General features: G+C 36.9%; 2 protein-coding genes across 2 annotated transcripts in view; one reads left to right on the forward strand and one right to left on the reverse strand.

The window, feature by feature from the left end:
* The first annotated feature begins 4,122 nt into the window (after positions 1-4,122).
* LOC115455539 (ATP synthase subunit gamma, mitochondrial) lies at positions 4,123-11,051 on the forward strand. The gene is made up of 5 exons (XM_030184163.2): positions 4,123-4,333; positions 4,741-4,973; positions 9,519-9,676; positions 10,091-10,255; positions 10,525-11,051. The coding sequence occupies exons 1-5, from the start codon at positions 4,239-4,241 to the stop codon at positions 10,795-10,797; spliced, it is 924 nt and encodes a 307-aa protein (XP_030040023.1). The 5' UTR covers positions 4,123-4,238; the 3' UTR covers positions 10,798-11,051.
* Positions 11,052-12,115: 1,064 nt separating this feature from the next.
* The window catches only part of LOC115455541 (glycine cleavage system H protein-like), a 36,653-nt gene continuing 33,848 nt past the window's right edge, over positions 12,116-14,920 (reverse strand). Inside the window, exons 4-5 of the mRNA XM_037444032.1 lie at positions 12,845-12,973; positions 12,116-12,501 (exon numbers count right to left, since the gene is read on the reverse strand). Of these exons, the coding sequence (XP_037299929.1) occupies positions 12,340-12,501; positions 12,845-12,973 (291 nt within the window). The 3' untranslated portion in view covers positions 12,116-12,339. The remainder of the gene's footprint in view (positions 12,502-12,844; positions 12,974-14,920) is intronic.

The raw sequence follows: 14,920 nt of genomic DNA on the forward strand, positions 1-14,920 counted from the left end.
TGTCACTATTGTCTTGCTATAGATCCCTTGGGTAAAATATTTCGGAACTGATTTACTGATGGCTAATTCCATTTACCCTGGATATCATGGCGACAGTTAAAGGGTTCGTTTAGTGAGTTTATTCGTAAGAAGATTTTTGTACAGAACCCCCGTTTAGTGAAAGCGAGTTGTACATAGTCAGCGCTCGATGCGAAGGTCGGAGCTGTTTTTACAAACGTTTTATGTGTATGATTCTGCGTCGTACTCTATCGCGTGCCTCAATAGCCTATAATTTTTCGGAATTACGTATCGGTAAAACATCGCATCTAAACCAGTTTACAACTGGATATTGCGCGGCGAATTTGCAATGTTATTATACGTTAAAAGTAGGTATACTCATGTTAAGCTTATTTTACGCCATGGCATAGACATTCTTTGTCTTGTCCTTGTCTATATAATTATAACTACCAACTCCAAGCATTTGTCGAAAAGTACGTTTTTTAACTAAACTCAACTTTTCCGGCCTGCATTTAGAGTCTGTAAACTATAAGTTCTCAAATTTATTTCATCTACTAAGCACTTTTATAATAAACTAGCTTTTGCTCGCGGATTTGTTTGTGTAAAAGTCTTCCGGGATAAAAGTCCCGCTATATATTTTCTCAGGATAGAAAGTAGCCTATGTCCTTCCCAATGTCTTAAATTTTCTCAATAACAAATTTCATCGAAATCCGTTTGATAGTTTTTGGGTTTATCGCGTTCAGGTCAGACAGGCAAATAGATGCAACGTGTGACTTTATTTTATAATATTTTTTCTGAAAATATTATGAGGATTAATCCCGTCATACATAATTGTTGATGAAAATTTAAAAAATTTAGAAATTTAACGACAATATTAATTTTACATAGTGTATGATGTTTGACAAAACTGTCAGTTGTTTGAAATACTGTCAGCGATTGACAGAAAGCACGCTGCAAATATCGTTTAATACAGATGAATTGGTTGATGAATTATACGAAATCGAATCTGTCTTTCAGGTCAGTTAGTTAATTAATATAATATATGCGGACATGTGTTATTTGTTTGATTGTTACGCTTTCACGAGTAATCTGTTGAACGGATTTGGATGTAATTAGGCATCACTTCATCGCCCCCCCAATATTCTCTAGACCCTTTACCACCTGTTTAAAATCCCCAAACACCACTAAGAGGACGCTATCGCCCATTTTGAGAAAGACTGCTGCAAACCTATCAGCATCAGTTGTCATTAACTTAACAGCGGCAAAGTAATGTAAAAGTATATCGGCTGAACCTAAGGTGCAACTAGTCGAACCGCATTATGGCGGATTCTCTACCACATATCTTCTATCCACTCGTGTAGATACAAAATAACCGGTACTTCCCACTAATAATGTACGTAAACTTGGTATTTGTTGAAATTATAGTGCGTAAAAAGTATATTCCCTTTATCTTGCTTTGAACTTTGTGTTACACCGGAAAATCTTAGTGAAAACATGTTGACGTAGATTCACAGTTCCATAGTTAAAACCGCGTTAATTACTATCGCTTCGATACCACTACCGGGCGATAGAGTTTATAAACCTGTTTTCTTTCCCTTAAACATATTTCTATCACAACTGCTTGAGAACTAGGTTTTTATGAAAATATAATTCTATTACACGTTGTTTATTTATGTCTGAGTAACGACTATACATGATAGTGATAGCACGGCATATCAAACATCAAAAGTTAAAGTACTAACATTCACGTCAGCAGACATAGGAAGTTCTAAAATAAATATAGACAAAAACAATCTAGTTTCCCTTTTATATAATGTAATGAAACAGATTGTTAGTTGTAATAAAAGCTACAAGGAAATAGCTAATGAGAATAATTGTTTTTATAGAGCCAAGCGGCTGCGCACGCGCCGATTCTCTCGCTTGGGCTACAACCGGCTCACTACACCAAAACGCTATAATAAAATTTTATATCAATCCTTAATTATTTGAGTTGTAAATGGCGCAAACACGTTTTTGGTCCACTCAGATATTATGAGATTGGGACAAATGTCGTTCTACATATTTGAAGTTATAATTGCTATTGGTGTTTTGTCGTTCCAGAGGCAGTGGTTAATATTTGTATTAGTGTCATTTACTTTAATTAGTTTTGTGTATACATATTATGGTCCTTGAATCGAATATAGTGAATTCCAGGAAAATATTATGTACCTACAAGATATTAGCGTTGCATTGGCATCCGAAACAAACCACACTATTTTACACTTAATACTTAATTAATTTTCTTCATTGTAAAGTGCAGAATTCTGACGTTATTTTAGTGAAGAAGTTTCTGTCACATCTTCTCAATTTACTAAACATTATGACAATCCTACATCTTATATAAAGACACACACATATATATATATAATCCTTATTTCCCTTGGTCACGTCATCACGTGTGAACGGCGAGACCATTTCACTTTTTTTTTTGTTGTGTTTGTTATTGTCAGGAGAAGGTTCTTAAGAAAGAAAAAATTCAAAAAATTGCGCCGAAAATTATAAAACTTAACGAAAATATTAATCTAATATAACTGTCAATTGTTTGAAATAACTGTCAGCGATTGACAGAATGCGCGCTGCAAATTCATAGTTAAGACGGGACAACGTCTGTCGGGTCAGCAAGTTCTTAATTAAATAATCTGCTTTGCCTTGTAGTATGACGTTACAATTTCGACACCGCTATGAGACTGGCTCTCAATTGTTATTAGCAATTAGTTTACTATCTGAGTGTTTTGGCACGGGAAGGATATCGTAATAGATTGGACCAAAGATTTAAGAATTCTAAAACACAAATAATATTGTTATCACGCTTATATCCTGGAAGGTGTTAACGCACATAATGCATGCATTGATGACTCGCTCAGCTCATGTCAGAGATATCTATATAGTTACTTTGTATACTTACAGCACAAACCCTTACCATGAGTGAAGCTCATTTGTGTTTCGAATAGAAAACTTTACCTATTTTTTGCCAAACTTTGCAATTATCAGGATATTGATGGTACACATTAGTCATTTCAGAAATCATATAGGACATTTAAACAATTAGCCCAGATATAAAGCACGTTTGTTTGGAAACACGGCCGCGTATGAAGCGATTAATTGAAAAGTCTCACCTTGGTGCAATTTACAAACAGTCGAGATAAGCTGACATTATGTATAAATAAGCGAGGACGCGCAGTGAAAATCATAACAATGGACAGTCCTCACTCACCACGGACACCACATTTTATAGTCAAGTTAGACGTTGCGCAGATGTCAACATTTATGCCGAAAGATAATAATATAACAATTCCAAAAAATACGCAAATGATTTACATTGTTCTATGACTAAAACATAATTGAAAATATTGCGCCATATCGAATGAATATATGTCACAACATGAATCTAATTTGAGGCCAAAATCTATTTTTAATTTATAGCCAATTCTAACATGTCTTTAGTGCATTCTAGCTTCAACAGACATTCCGAAATTCTTTGTAAGTAAGTGAGATTAATCTGATAAGCGAATTGCTCCCCTTGTTATTTAGTTTTGCTCGTTTTTTCTATAAAGATCTTAACCGCACCATAATTATTATAGCAGGGTGCGTGATACCAGTATTCAATAATTCACCATGAAGACTCTCCTGTCCGCTGGCGTCGGACGAAACAAACAAAAAACTGTGTCTCCGCGATATTTCTATTTGTGTATTGGGGTCGGAGCAAAAACAGAGCTTGTATCTGCGGACAGCTTGTTTGTGTGAAGGACACGGCATATATTTGTAATCATTGAAAGATAATGTAAACTATCCTCTTTAATGACTGCAAGTAATCAGTATAAAGCCATTCATGATCCCAGAAATGATGAACGGAGAATTAACTAGCGCACAAAATTTTGGCTAAGTGTATTCCATTGCATGATGTAGTGGAGAGGCGAGACTGTCGCCATATCGGCCACTAAATCTAAACTCCCGTCTGCGACGGAGCAGAAAATGAGAATATCACTTGAAAAAACAACTACTAAAAAACTAGTTAATACTTTTGTGATTAATGCCAAGTCTGATCTTTGTGCATTCGACAAACTGTTGAGGTGAAATACTCATTTAATTATAAAAACTGAAAATTAAAAAACAAATGTAACTATCTGTCAAATTTATGACAACGATGCCATCTAAAGATCATAAATATTTTTACACAACGTGATTCGCAAAAAATCCACAATATGGTTCAATTATTAAAACACATCGTTATAAGACTCAAGTCAATCAAGAGTATAAAGAAAATAACGAAGACGATGAAAATGGTGTCGGCTAGCAAGTAAGCGCGATTCTTTGTAAGGCTACCGAGAGATCTACGAGACCCTGGTAGTAATCTATGCTAAACTTGTGCAAGGCGCCATTCCTGGCTACAATTTATAACCATAACCCTGTAGTACTTGAAATATTACTATAATTATAATTATTGTGGTGTGTGCTTAACATCATTCGCGCTGATTATAACAAATTTGCATGATGTATTAATATTATTTTCAATTTGTTTATCCTATCAAATTTCCTTAACGAATTGAGCTATTATGTAGGGCTTATTTCATACTCAAAGCCATATTTTATGGGAAAACGACCTTTATAAAGTATACCTTTATTATAAACAAAAATACCATTTTGGTTTGTTTTTCGAAACTTTGCAACTTATCTTGGGTCTACATAGATACTCTTCGTGTATAGATTCACACGAGCAGAGCGGGAGCTAGAGGCAGCTCGGCCCTTCGGTTACGGGCCCCGCAAGTTCTACGAGGGCACCAAGCTGGTGAAGGGCAACGTGGACGCGGAGGAGTTCGCGCTCTACAGCAAGGAGGACATACCTAAGAAGACCGCACACCGGCTGCAGCTGATCGAGCGGCCGGAAGACAAGGGCAAGAAGATCAAGAAGATACACGTGGCCGTCACATCAGACAGAGGTATGGTATGGTTTTGAGATTTTTGATTTATTATACGAGATAATTTTTCCGATGGTGATGAAACTGACAAATTTAATAGCCACAAATTTTAATTACAATGTACATGGCTCAGGATCGTAGCTTATAGTCCCTTGTCATAATAAGCTACCTTTTAAACAGCGGTAGGACGTCAATTAGCGAAAAATCAATTAGTTTTAATGTCAATGCCATATAAATTGGAGCATTGTACAAAAAGACTGTGCGATAAAGTCATCAGTTTGTGACACGGATGAATACAGCGGCGAAATATTCGGCGATAAGGGAGGTTATCGGCGCGGGCGCGGGGTGGCGTTCGTCGATCGACGCGCCTGTGCCCGCCGCGCCCGCGCCTCTCGCCCACGCGACCCTGCAATCCTATCGGAGGATTGGCGAGTGAATGATTACGGCATACAATTAATTACTTAAATTAATAAATAAAATATGTGCCAATCATTATTTTATATAAATATAACACAACGCCGAGACGAGCAATTAGTTGGTCTGATGGTAAGCCTATAAGTGTAAGTATATTATAACAACGTGACGCTGTTTTAAGTCTATAGGGAAAGCAGCACACAATTTAAGTCTTAGCTAGTATTAAGCTATTTATCATCATAGACTAATGTTTTCACGTTTCTCCAAAGAAAATAATCCAAAGGCGTAAGATCACGTGATCGTGGAGCCCAGTTCATCGGTCCATTACGTAACATTATGCGGTCGTCGAGTTCTTCTACAATAAATGGTGTCGAGCGCCATCTGGCAAGTTGCACCAGCTTGTTGAAACCAAAATTCTGCCACATCAATGTCATTCAACTGGGGAACGATGGAATCAGCAATCAAGGCTCAGTAATGCTTTCTCTTAATGAATAAATTTTGTCGGCCTCTTTTTCAAGAAATATGGGCCAATGATGCCACCTGTCTATAAAGCACTCGAAACAGAGAGTTTCAACGTAAAGATGTGTCTTTAAAAGGTTCTGGGTCTTTTTCACTGTAAATTTGTCAGTTCTTCTTATTGACGTAACCGTTCAAATAGAAATGAGTTTCGTCACTAAACAAAATGTGCGTTGAAAAAGATGTCCATCTGGATATTGTTTTCTGCCCATTTACATAAAGTACGGCTGAATACGCAGTACAGCTTAACGAACGTAACATAATTGTCACTCGGTTGCAACCCTTGAACAACTTGAATCTTATAAGTTTGTAGGCCTAAATCTCTTCGCAAGATCTTCCATAAACTCGCTGGGCACAGTTCCAAAAACCATGTAGTTTTAGTTGTTTATATAGTCTGTTATTTGTCAAAGCATCTCGCCAGAAAAAGCTAAACGGTTTTTAACAAAGATCTCGCTAAAATAGAAGAATACTTTAAGCGTGAATGATGGGTTAAGGAAACGAATTCCAACGCAAATACAGCTGCACTACGAGAGAAATATGTAGTTTATTGTTTATATTTCTAACAGCAATTGATATATTTTGTTATTCTTGGACCAGTATCTCTGTTCTGTAGTTGGTCGTAAATTAGATAATTCTGTCGTCATTGCGTGACCGCGTTTCGTTACATCAATCTCCGTTATCACATCCAATGCGTAAATTTAGAAAATATAGACAAGTTTTAAATTGATGCAATTTGTAAAAAATACAGCGTAAAGTGGTGGAGCCGCTGATATCTTACTCTAGGGAGATGGTGTGTTTTTCATTTGAAACTCATTGGCACTACCTGGGATGCTCGTGGTATCAAAGCTGATCGTTGGTCGACTTTTTTTAAATTAGGTACGATATCGCTTCTTTGGTCTAAAGCGCATTTCTCGGAGAAAGTAGACGTCAAGCAAGCAGCCGGCCGTAACAACTGCCTAAGTCATATCCTCTCAGCAATTATATGGTTTCCAAACATGGGTTACTTCGGCACCATTGAAATGTTATAGGGTATCTGGGAGTAGATTTTATCGGATACAGTCTCTTTGCCTTGCAAGATCTTGTTTTATAAAATAGAGAGAAACGAAACTACAACCACAATTACGCAGATAAAATTTCTACGACTACTCACTACTCATGGTTCGTGTTTTCATCACGCAATAAATGTTAAGTTTTCGTCAGCCCATGTGACCGATGCCACTGACTCCCATCTTATGTATTTATCAAACTACGCACTTACAAATACTTCCTTATTATAAAGACGATTGTGTATGTTATTGATAAATAGTTTCACTCAGTTGCAATGGTCCTGTTATTCTCTAGGTGTAAATCTATCTACACCAAAGATTGATCACGATTGCTATGTACTCATATATCCTAGATTTTAAAAATAAATTGTGTTTAAATAGACCTTTGATTGAATATTTGACAACCTCTTATTATAATAAGATTGGACAGTCCGTGTGACCTTCGCATCGCGTATAATCTAACCAACAGACGTAGAGTTAAAACCACTTTAGTCAGTAAAGTTCTGGAAACTACATTAAAATAATAGATAAGTACAAAATGATAATTTTTGGTTTCTTCAACTGGTAATTGCAACTATTACCAGAATTGTGCGCGACACCATTGACCTCCCTTATCGCAATACGACATTTCTTGATTTCAAAACATAGATCATAAATTTGAAAAAATATATTGGTTCCGTGGCTTAAATATGCAATTATATTGTTTCCAATTAGTATTAGTAATGTTTTTTAGTAATACAATTCCTTATCCTCGAAGGAGAAGGTGCAAGTGTTTAACGTTATCTCTTTTACTCTGATACGGCAAAGTCACTGCACTGAACCTTATTTTATGGTTTCGCGGAGAAAGTGACTTATTACTACCGCCCAGCCTTTATAGGCGACGAGTGTGCGTTTATGTTGGGTTCACCGTAATAGTTAGAGACTCGACCCCGCGGTCGCCTCATGGTCCTATCTATTCTAGGCCAACAACGCCGAGGTCGGTAGGTCGTAAGGCAGACGAACCCAACGTAAACGTCCAGTGGTTCTTCATGAGGGCTGGGCGGTGATATATAACTTACACAAGGAAAACAAAAAAAAATTTATCACAAACAAGACACGTTACCAGTAAATAATAATATTATGATGCCGTAGAGTTCTCTTTAATGATTGTGTATCAATTAATTAACTACGTGATGATAGACGATGTTCCGTAGGTTATCAGTTATCACGACATTTTCACGGCTGTTATCATTGCTGTGTAGATCTCGTGCTCTATCAGTTCAAATTCCTCTTTTCTCCTTAGGTTCATTATACATTTACAACTCCTCTAACATTCCAAGTTTTTGTAGACGTAATGAATGAAACCATTGCATTATAATATTACGATAGGTACATTTATTACAATGATCAGCTATTGAATCGTTTTGTGATATTCTCAATGCATCCTTCTCTGCCTGTTGTTTCCTTATCTTATCTTAAATTGGTTCATTCAGCTTTCACTATACACTACAAATGTTAATCATGTAACACTTAAAACGAAATCTACTGCAATCTCATGAAGCTGACTCTTTTGCTGACACCAACTTTACTCTATTTTTCGATGCTGTATTAAGCAATCATATCATAACCAGAAGTGAATCATGAACCAGAGTTCATCCTGAATATTTATTAATTATATTTATCAGTATATAGAAGTTCTGGTTTAAATGATTCAATAAATACACCTTTAAACTGTAATTATCCTCGTTCCTGAATCCTTGTGTTAATGGCGGGCAATAGCGGTATATGTTACATCCCCTCTGAGTTGCCAACCGACAAAATAATATCCCTTTATTGTCGGTTGCAACAATGCGCCACAGATAATTTATTTTAGGTAAAGATGGTTGCTGTCAAGGTATGCTACTCGAAGATATTTATATGAAATCTAAAGTTTTAAAACTGTTAGGACCAAAGCAGATAGATCAATCCCGAGTTAGGCATAGTTGCGATAGTTTGCCACTGGAAGGGTGTGCAGTGAGCATTGAGCAAAGGGACAGTGGTGCGAGTGGCGCGGCGCGGGTTGTGGCGGTTCAACTCACGATAACACGGGCACGAGGCAATCTGATACATTTAAAATTGTTACAATTTACACATTTTGTAATAGATCGTGAGTCGTGACGTCATTCTTTGTGTTGATGTTAGTACATTTGCAGATCAAGAAGTGTGTTCCAATGTTCACAATGATTGTAGATGTAGAGTTATGCATACTTCATCACATTCTTAATTTTTTTTGCGTTGTAATATTTATATCAACAATGATTAACTTTTATCTGACATTGTCTGAAAAAAATGTACTTTTGGTAATTAACCTTTCCATTTTTTTTTACTCTAAAATTATATTTAGCATGCAGGAAAAGTGTGCTAATAATTAAAATACTGATTAGTAACCCATTTTAGATGAAAGTATATAAAAATATACTAAATGCAGAATGCAACAAATTTGGTCATATTAGATAATCACAACTACTACGTGGGCGCTATCTATTTACAAATACGCGTACTAAATTCACAGCATGCAAACCATCAACTGAGTTTCCCCAACTCTCCGCAAGATGTCGTGTTTCCTTTGCAGGGCTATGTGGCGGCGTGCACACCGGCATCGCGCGACGTATCCGGCGAGAGTTAAAGAACGCCGAGCCCGAGATCAACAAGCTGGTATGCATCGGAGAAAAGGCGCGCGGGATGTTGTATCGCACCTTCCCGCAAAGCATGCTCATCAGCATCAAAGATGTATGAGACTTTATTAAAAGTTTCTTTACCCGAAATATACCAATGGTATCCTTTTTCTACCTCTAAGTTCCTGTCTGTCTGGCTTTTCGCCCTTGAATAACTCTAAGTTTTATAGGCATGTTGTCTTCATTCTATCTTCCTATCTGAAGGTACCTGGCGAGATGATTTTACAAAATATAATTTATTATCATGGCGGATTACTTATCTCAATAATTTATAAAATGAAAAAAAGAAAATTTGAGTATGAAATCCAACTGCATGGCCTTATTGGTTTCCAGCCACGCTTCCGTCTTGTTTTATTATAATCTCGACACCACTTCGTCACTGTCTAATAGTACTTAAGAACTACACGTGGAATAGACCATCTCATTAAGTGTTTCCACGATATTTCCCTTATTTCTTTATGTTTTGTAGATCGGCCGAGTGCCGCCAGTGTTTTATGACGCGGCGCTGGTGGCCGCCGCCATCGCCGAGTCGGGCTACTTGTATGATGTGGGCGAAATATTCTACAACAAGTATTTCTCTCCCGTCAAGTACGAGCTCTACGTCATACCGTTTTTCAACAAAGTGCGCATTGAGGTACGTGGCCAAACTGTGAAAGTTGGAGAAAATGTTTGTATAATTGAAAGTCTACCTTTTAAGAAAGCTGTGAGGTTCTGGTTAGTGATACTAAAGTTTAAGGGAAGAGGCAACTCACAGCGACTATTATCATAATTTTAACCATCACGTCTTGTATTTCAGTTACTTGTTTGATTTTAAAATCGGGTACCACGTAAAACTAAGTTTGGCGTACGCTAGCTTGACTCTGTCCACCTCTGTATAGATAAATGCACATATTTCGTGTTTAGACCGCACCAAATATGCACGCGTTCGACGAAGTCGACGACGAGGAGCTGACATGCTATTTGGAGTGGACGCTGGCGGCATTGCTATTCTTCGCGATAAAGGAGAGCGCCGCGGCGGAGCAGTCGTCGCGCATGTCTGCTATGGACAACGCCACCAAGAACGCGGACGACATGACCGACCACCTCACGCTCGTCTTCAATCGCACGCGCCAGGCAGTCATCACCCGGGAACTCACCGAAATCATCTCCGGCGCCGCTGCACTCAAGAACGTCTGATATCATAACAGTCTATTTATAAATTGATTTAGAGATCATCTACAGGAGGCGAGCGTGTCCTGGAGAGCTGCGGGGAGCACGGTGTCGCTGTAGCACAAGTATTCAGGTGAGTGCCACCCACAAGTGGCAGTGTTCACACTTTCACTCAACCACTAAACTGTGTACCTGCTATGATTTCGTTCCGCGCAGGCAATTTTTTTAAAATATGTGTCAATAGATATTTGGTATATGAAACTAATCAATTTAAAATAAAATCATGTTTTATTTTCAATAAAATTACAAGTATCAATAAATTTGAGAGGATATGGTACTCTGGCATATTTCTATCTGTATAGACTCTAGGTATATCAATTGCACTTATGCCTTTTTCTGCCTTCATGAATATTAAGTGGGTACACACTGTTGTGTTTCCATTTTCCATCGAGAACATGGACTTATGATTGAATGTCTCAGGATAATTTGCAGTGAATATAGTATCTCATTGATACCCCAAGTGGTTCAGGTGGACCCCCAGGGTTTGACGAATATATTTAGTGAAGATAATATTTTAAGAAACTCCGCGACTTTTACATGTAAAAACTTGCATATTCTGGGAAATTTAGCTGCACTGGGTCTACTGGAACCAGCAAAATTAAAGTGGTCTATGAGTAAAAAAGTTTGAGAACTTCTATGCTATCTAATACTTTGCAATTGAAAGTGTACTTTAATCTTGTACTGCTTATTGGCCTAGGATGGTAGATTCCATCAGTAAGTACTTCAATACTATGATCGTTATTTAGAATAAAAAAAACCGCCTGTATATATGACTACATATTATATTGAAAGCAATAAAATCGTGTACGCATATAGTATTTAGGGGTCTTCCTAACAGTTTCAAGTTGTACTTACAACTGAAGACTTCCTCATCACTACATGTTACATTTTCTGATTTAATAAACCAGGTACGGAACACCTAATTCTTAAAGCCCTTAACCCAAATCATTAAAACTAATCCAGAAGTAAGTCTCAATAAAAAACTGGCATGCTAGTTTCAACTTATTTATTAAACATTATAATAACAAAAGTGACGTAACATTAGGAAAAATAATAAAAATAGTTTAACAACTAGGCCTGAATTCTGTAATATAATTAATATCATACAATAATTAATATAAGCGAGGAAAATTCTTAAACAAAATAGAATAAGAAATCATGATGCCTTTATATTTTTTATTTAATTTGTTACGAAATAAACCCGCTGCAAAAGGGTCTATATTATTTAAAGTGTTTTTTTTTTATTTATCATCAGGTGTTTATAAAAGTAATAAAATAGACATAAACTTCTAGAGATAATGAATTGCAATACCATTGTGCCTCACTTCTTGAATCCGTTGTTTCATGTGGCTACTCACATAGTAATAGTTATTTTATTATAATCTATATATCCGTTTCCGAATTCCGCTGCCGCATTTTGAAGTTGAGCTAACCAATACATAATTGAGGCCTAGCAATTGAGTTATTCAACACACAGAGCGCTCCGCTCTATAGTCTATTGTCTGGTGGTCAGTGGGACTCCTTGAGGTAGGAGTCGTACGCGCTCTGGTCCATCAGCGTCTGCAGCTCCTCGGGCTTGCTCAGCTTCACCTTAAACAGCCAGCCCTCCTCGTAACACGACTTGTTAATCAGTGATGGTGTTGACTCCACTGCTGTGTTCTTTTCTGTCACCTGCGAAAAATAATTTTAGTAAATGTTGTCTAGTTTTTGTATATTCGCTTGAAAGTATTTTTTAAGTATAAATGTAATTTGCAGAATAAAAAGTAATGTATCCAGGACTACATTTATATGTCCGTCGAAACCGTAACTGAAAAAGCTACATTGTTTTGAGAAGTTAATATTTCGTATTTGTATTGTTTTTGTTTAGAAAACTCACATTGCTAACGGCATCACTAATAGATGAAGTATGAATCGAAACAGTCACAAATTTTTTGAATATACCTGAAAATTGAACCTAACAGTGGGCTATCCAAGGGGGTTGTGTTGCAATAAGATAAAAGGAAGGTTGACCCACCGTCCCGGAGACGGGTGTGTACACCTCGCTGGCTGCCTTGACGCTCTCGAGCGCGCCGCTCTCGTCTCCCGCAGCCAGCTGCTTGCCCGGGTCTGGCAGCTGTGCGAACACCACCTCGCCCAGCGCATCCTACAACATCACCGTCCTATTAGCAAATCCATCATCATCAGTCACAGGTATTCCTCTCCTGAACATTGACAAGCCAGCCTGTTAGAAACGGCCACTAAACAACGAGTTCTGGCGACCTTTATTAGCTTGTCTGTCCACCTTGTAGTAAAAAAGCCCGTTCTTTTCCAAATATATTAACACAAAGCTGTGGAACTTAGGAACTCAATTCAGGCTCCTCTAGCCATAATATATTAGCGAATATATATTAACCCCCTTATTCATAGACGTTTTTTATCGAACGATCGAGTAAGGCTGTGATAACAAGTCTGTTTCTCAGTGCTGACGGCATGGCAGTCTTCGCAGTGCAGATAGTAGGGCCGTTGGGATTGGCTAATATTGAAATACAACAATAATAACCAATCACAACGGCCCTATGTCTATTTCTCAGTGTCGTTGGGCACTGAGAAACAGGCTTGTTATCACAGCTTTACTCCGTCCTTAGATAAAAAACGTTTATGAATAAGGGGGTAAATCTATAATATTATTACATTAATGTAAGAATCTATTTTCCATCCAATCGATTTAAAATATAGCCAACGGTTGTAAAAGAAGTTGATTAATTAATAAATAAGAAAATAGTAGAAGTATTTAATCTATGCAATTTGTTGAAATTTAAACAAGTTGATGATGTATGAAATAGCCGTGACAATACTAATAATAAATTATAATATTGCTGAAGGAGCCGGGCTGTTCCGCAGCATTGTATTGATACCTACTTTAATTCAAAAAGAACGTCCGTATATACTTCTGATTTGAAACGCATATTGAAGGCCGAGTTGAATGTTCACACCTAGCTTCAGATCAGTTTTTTTTTATTAATTTTCACAATAATATCACTTTTTTCTCCTTTCAACTTCTCCTGTTTCGGAGTAATAAGCATGTTTAAAATATATTATGTTAGCTAATTAAGTAATTTATTTTAAGGAAATACATAAAAAAACTATAAGAATATTTAGAAATTAACAAAATAATGATATTTGATACGTAACTACGTGAATTTTTACTAGATTTTAATAAAATTTTCAATAACTTTAGAAGTATGTTTTCCAATTTGGATTCTGCTTTCTAACCTAGAACATTGCAATAGTAAGATGGGTCGGAGACGTGTGTAGCGCATACACTTGAAATTAATAGGTATAATTGAATACCAATTTCTCTAGAATGAATTTACTTTAAAAACCGACAAGGCTACTGATTTTCCTACAATAGCAGCGAAATAATAAATGTGCTTACTTTGGAAATATTTTGCTAATTAACTCCAAATTAAGAATAAAAAGTCGCGCTCCATAAAGTGTGGGCCACGCTTTAACTAACAACTAATGAATTTCGAACACCATTTGAATTAAACACGACGACACGAACGAATTTGAATCACCCGCGAGCAAACCGTTACCACGGAATTAGCTACCGATACTATACCATTTCGTAGGTTTACCGGTAAACCGTTTTGCGCAGGTTTCAGTTGTGGGTTCATTTCCATTTTCCGAGTAGAAGCAAATACTTCTTCTAGCTATCCTTTTTCAATGCACTGAGCTATGTGTACAGCTGTTTCACTGTTTGAGTCTCGGAAAACGTATAGCCGGTATAAGCTTCTCGCATTCATAAATTCCTAGTACTGTCAGCAGTTTTCACAGTTTTGTGGGATTTGGTCTTTGGGTTCGAAGGACCCACTGCTCAATTTTGCATTTTCATACCTAACTTCTGTTCTAATTTAAATTTAATAAAGAATTATTGTAAATTAAATTATATTTAATCGAAACAATTTGCACGTAAGTATAATTGCAATAATTTATTGTTAAAAATAATTTCAAATATATGTGAATTCCTTGACATTTCTTTTAGTTCTATTAGGGCAAGTTAGTCTAGGCTTTAGCTTTAGTCTGGTATCATAGCAAGCAAAAATCCACA

Source organism: Manduca sexta, chromosome 27 (genome assembly GCF_014839805.1).
Source record: "Manduca sexta isolate Smith_Timp_Sample1 chromosome 27, JHU_Msex_v1.0, whole genome shotgun sequence".
Lineage (NCBI taxonomy): Eukaryota > Metazoa > Arthropoda > Insecta > Lepidoptera > Sphingidae > Manduca > Manduca sexta.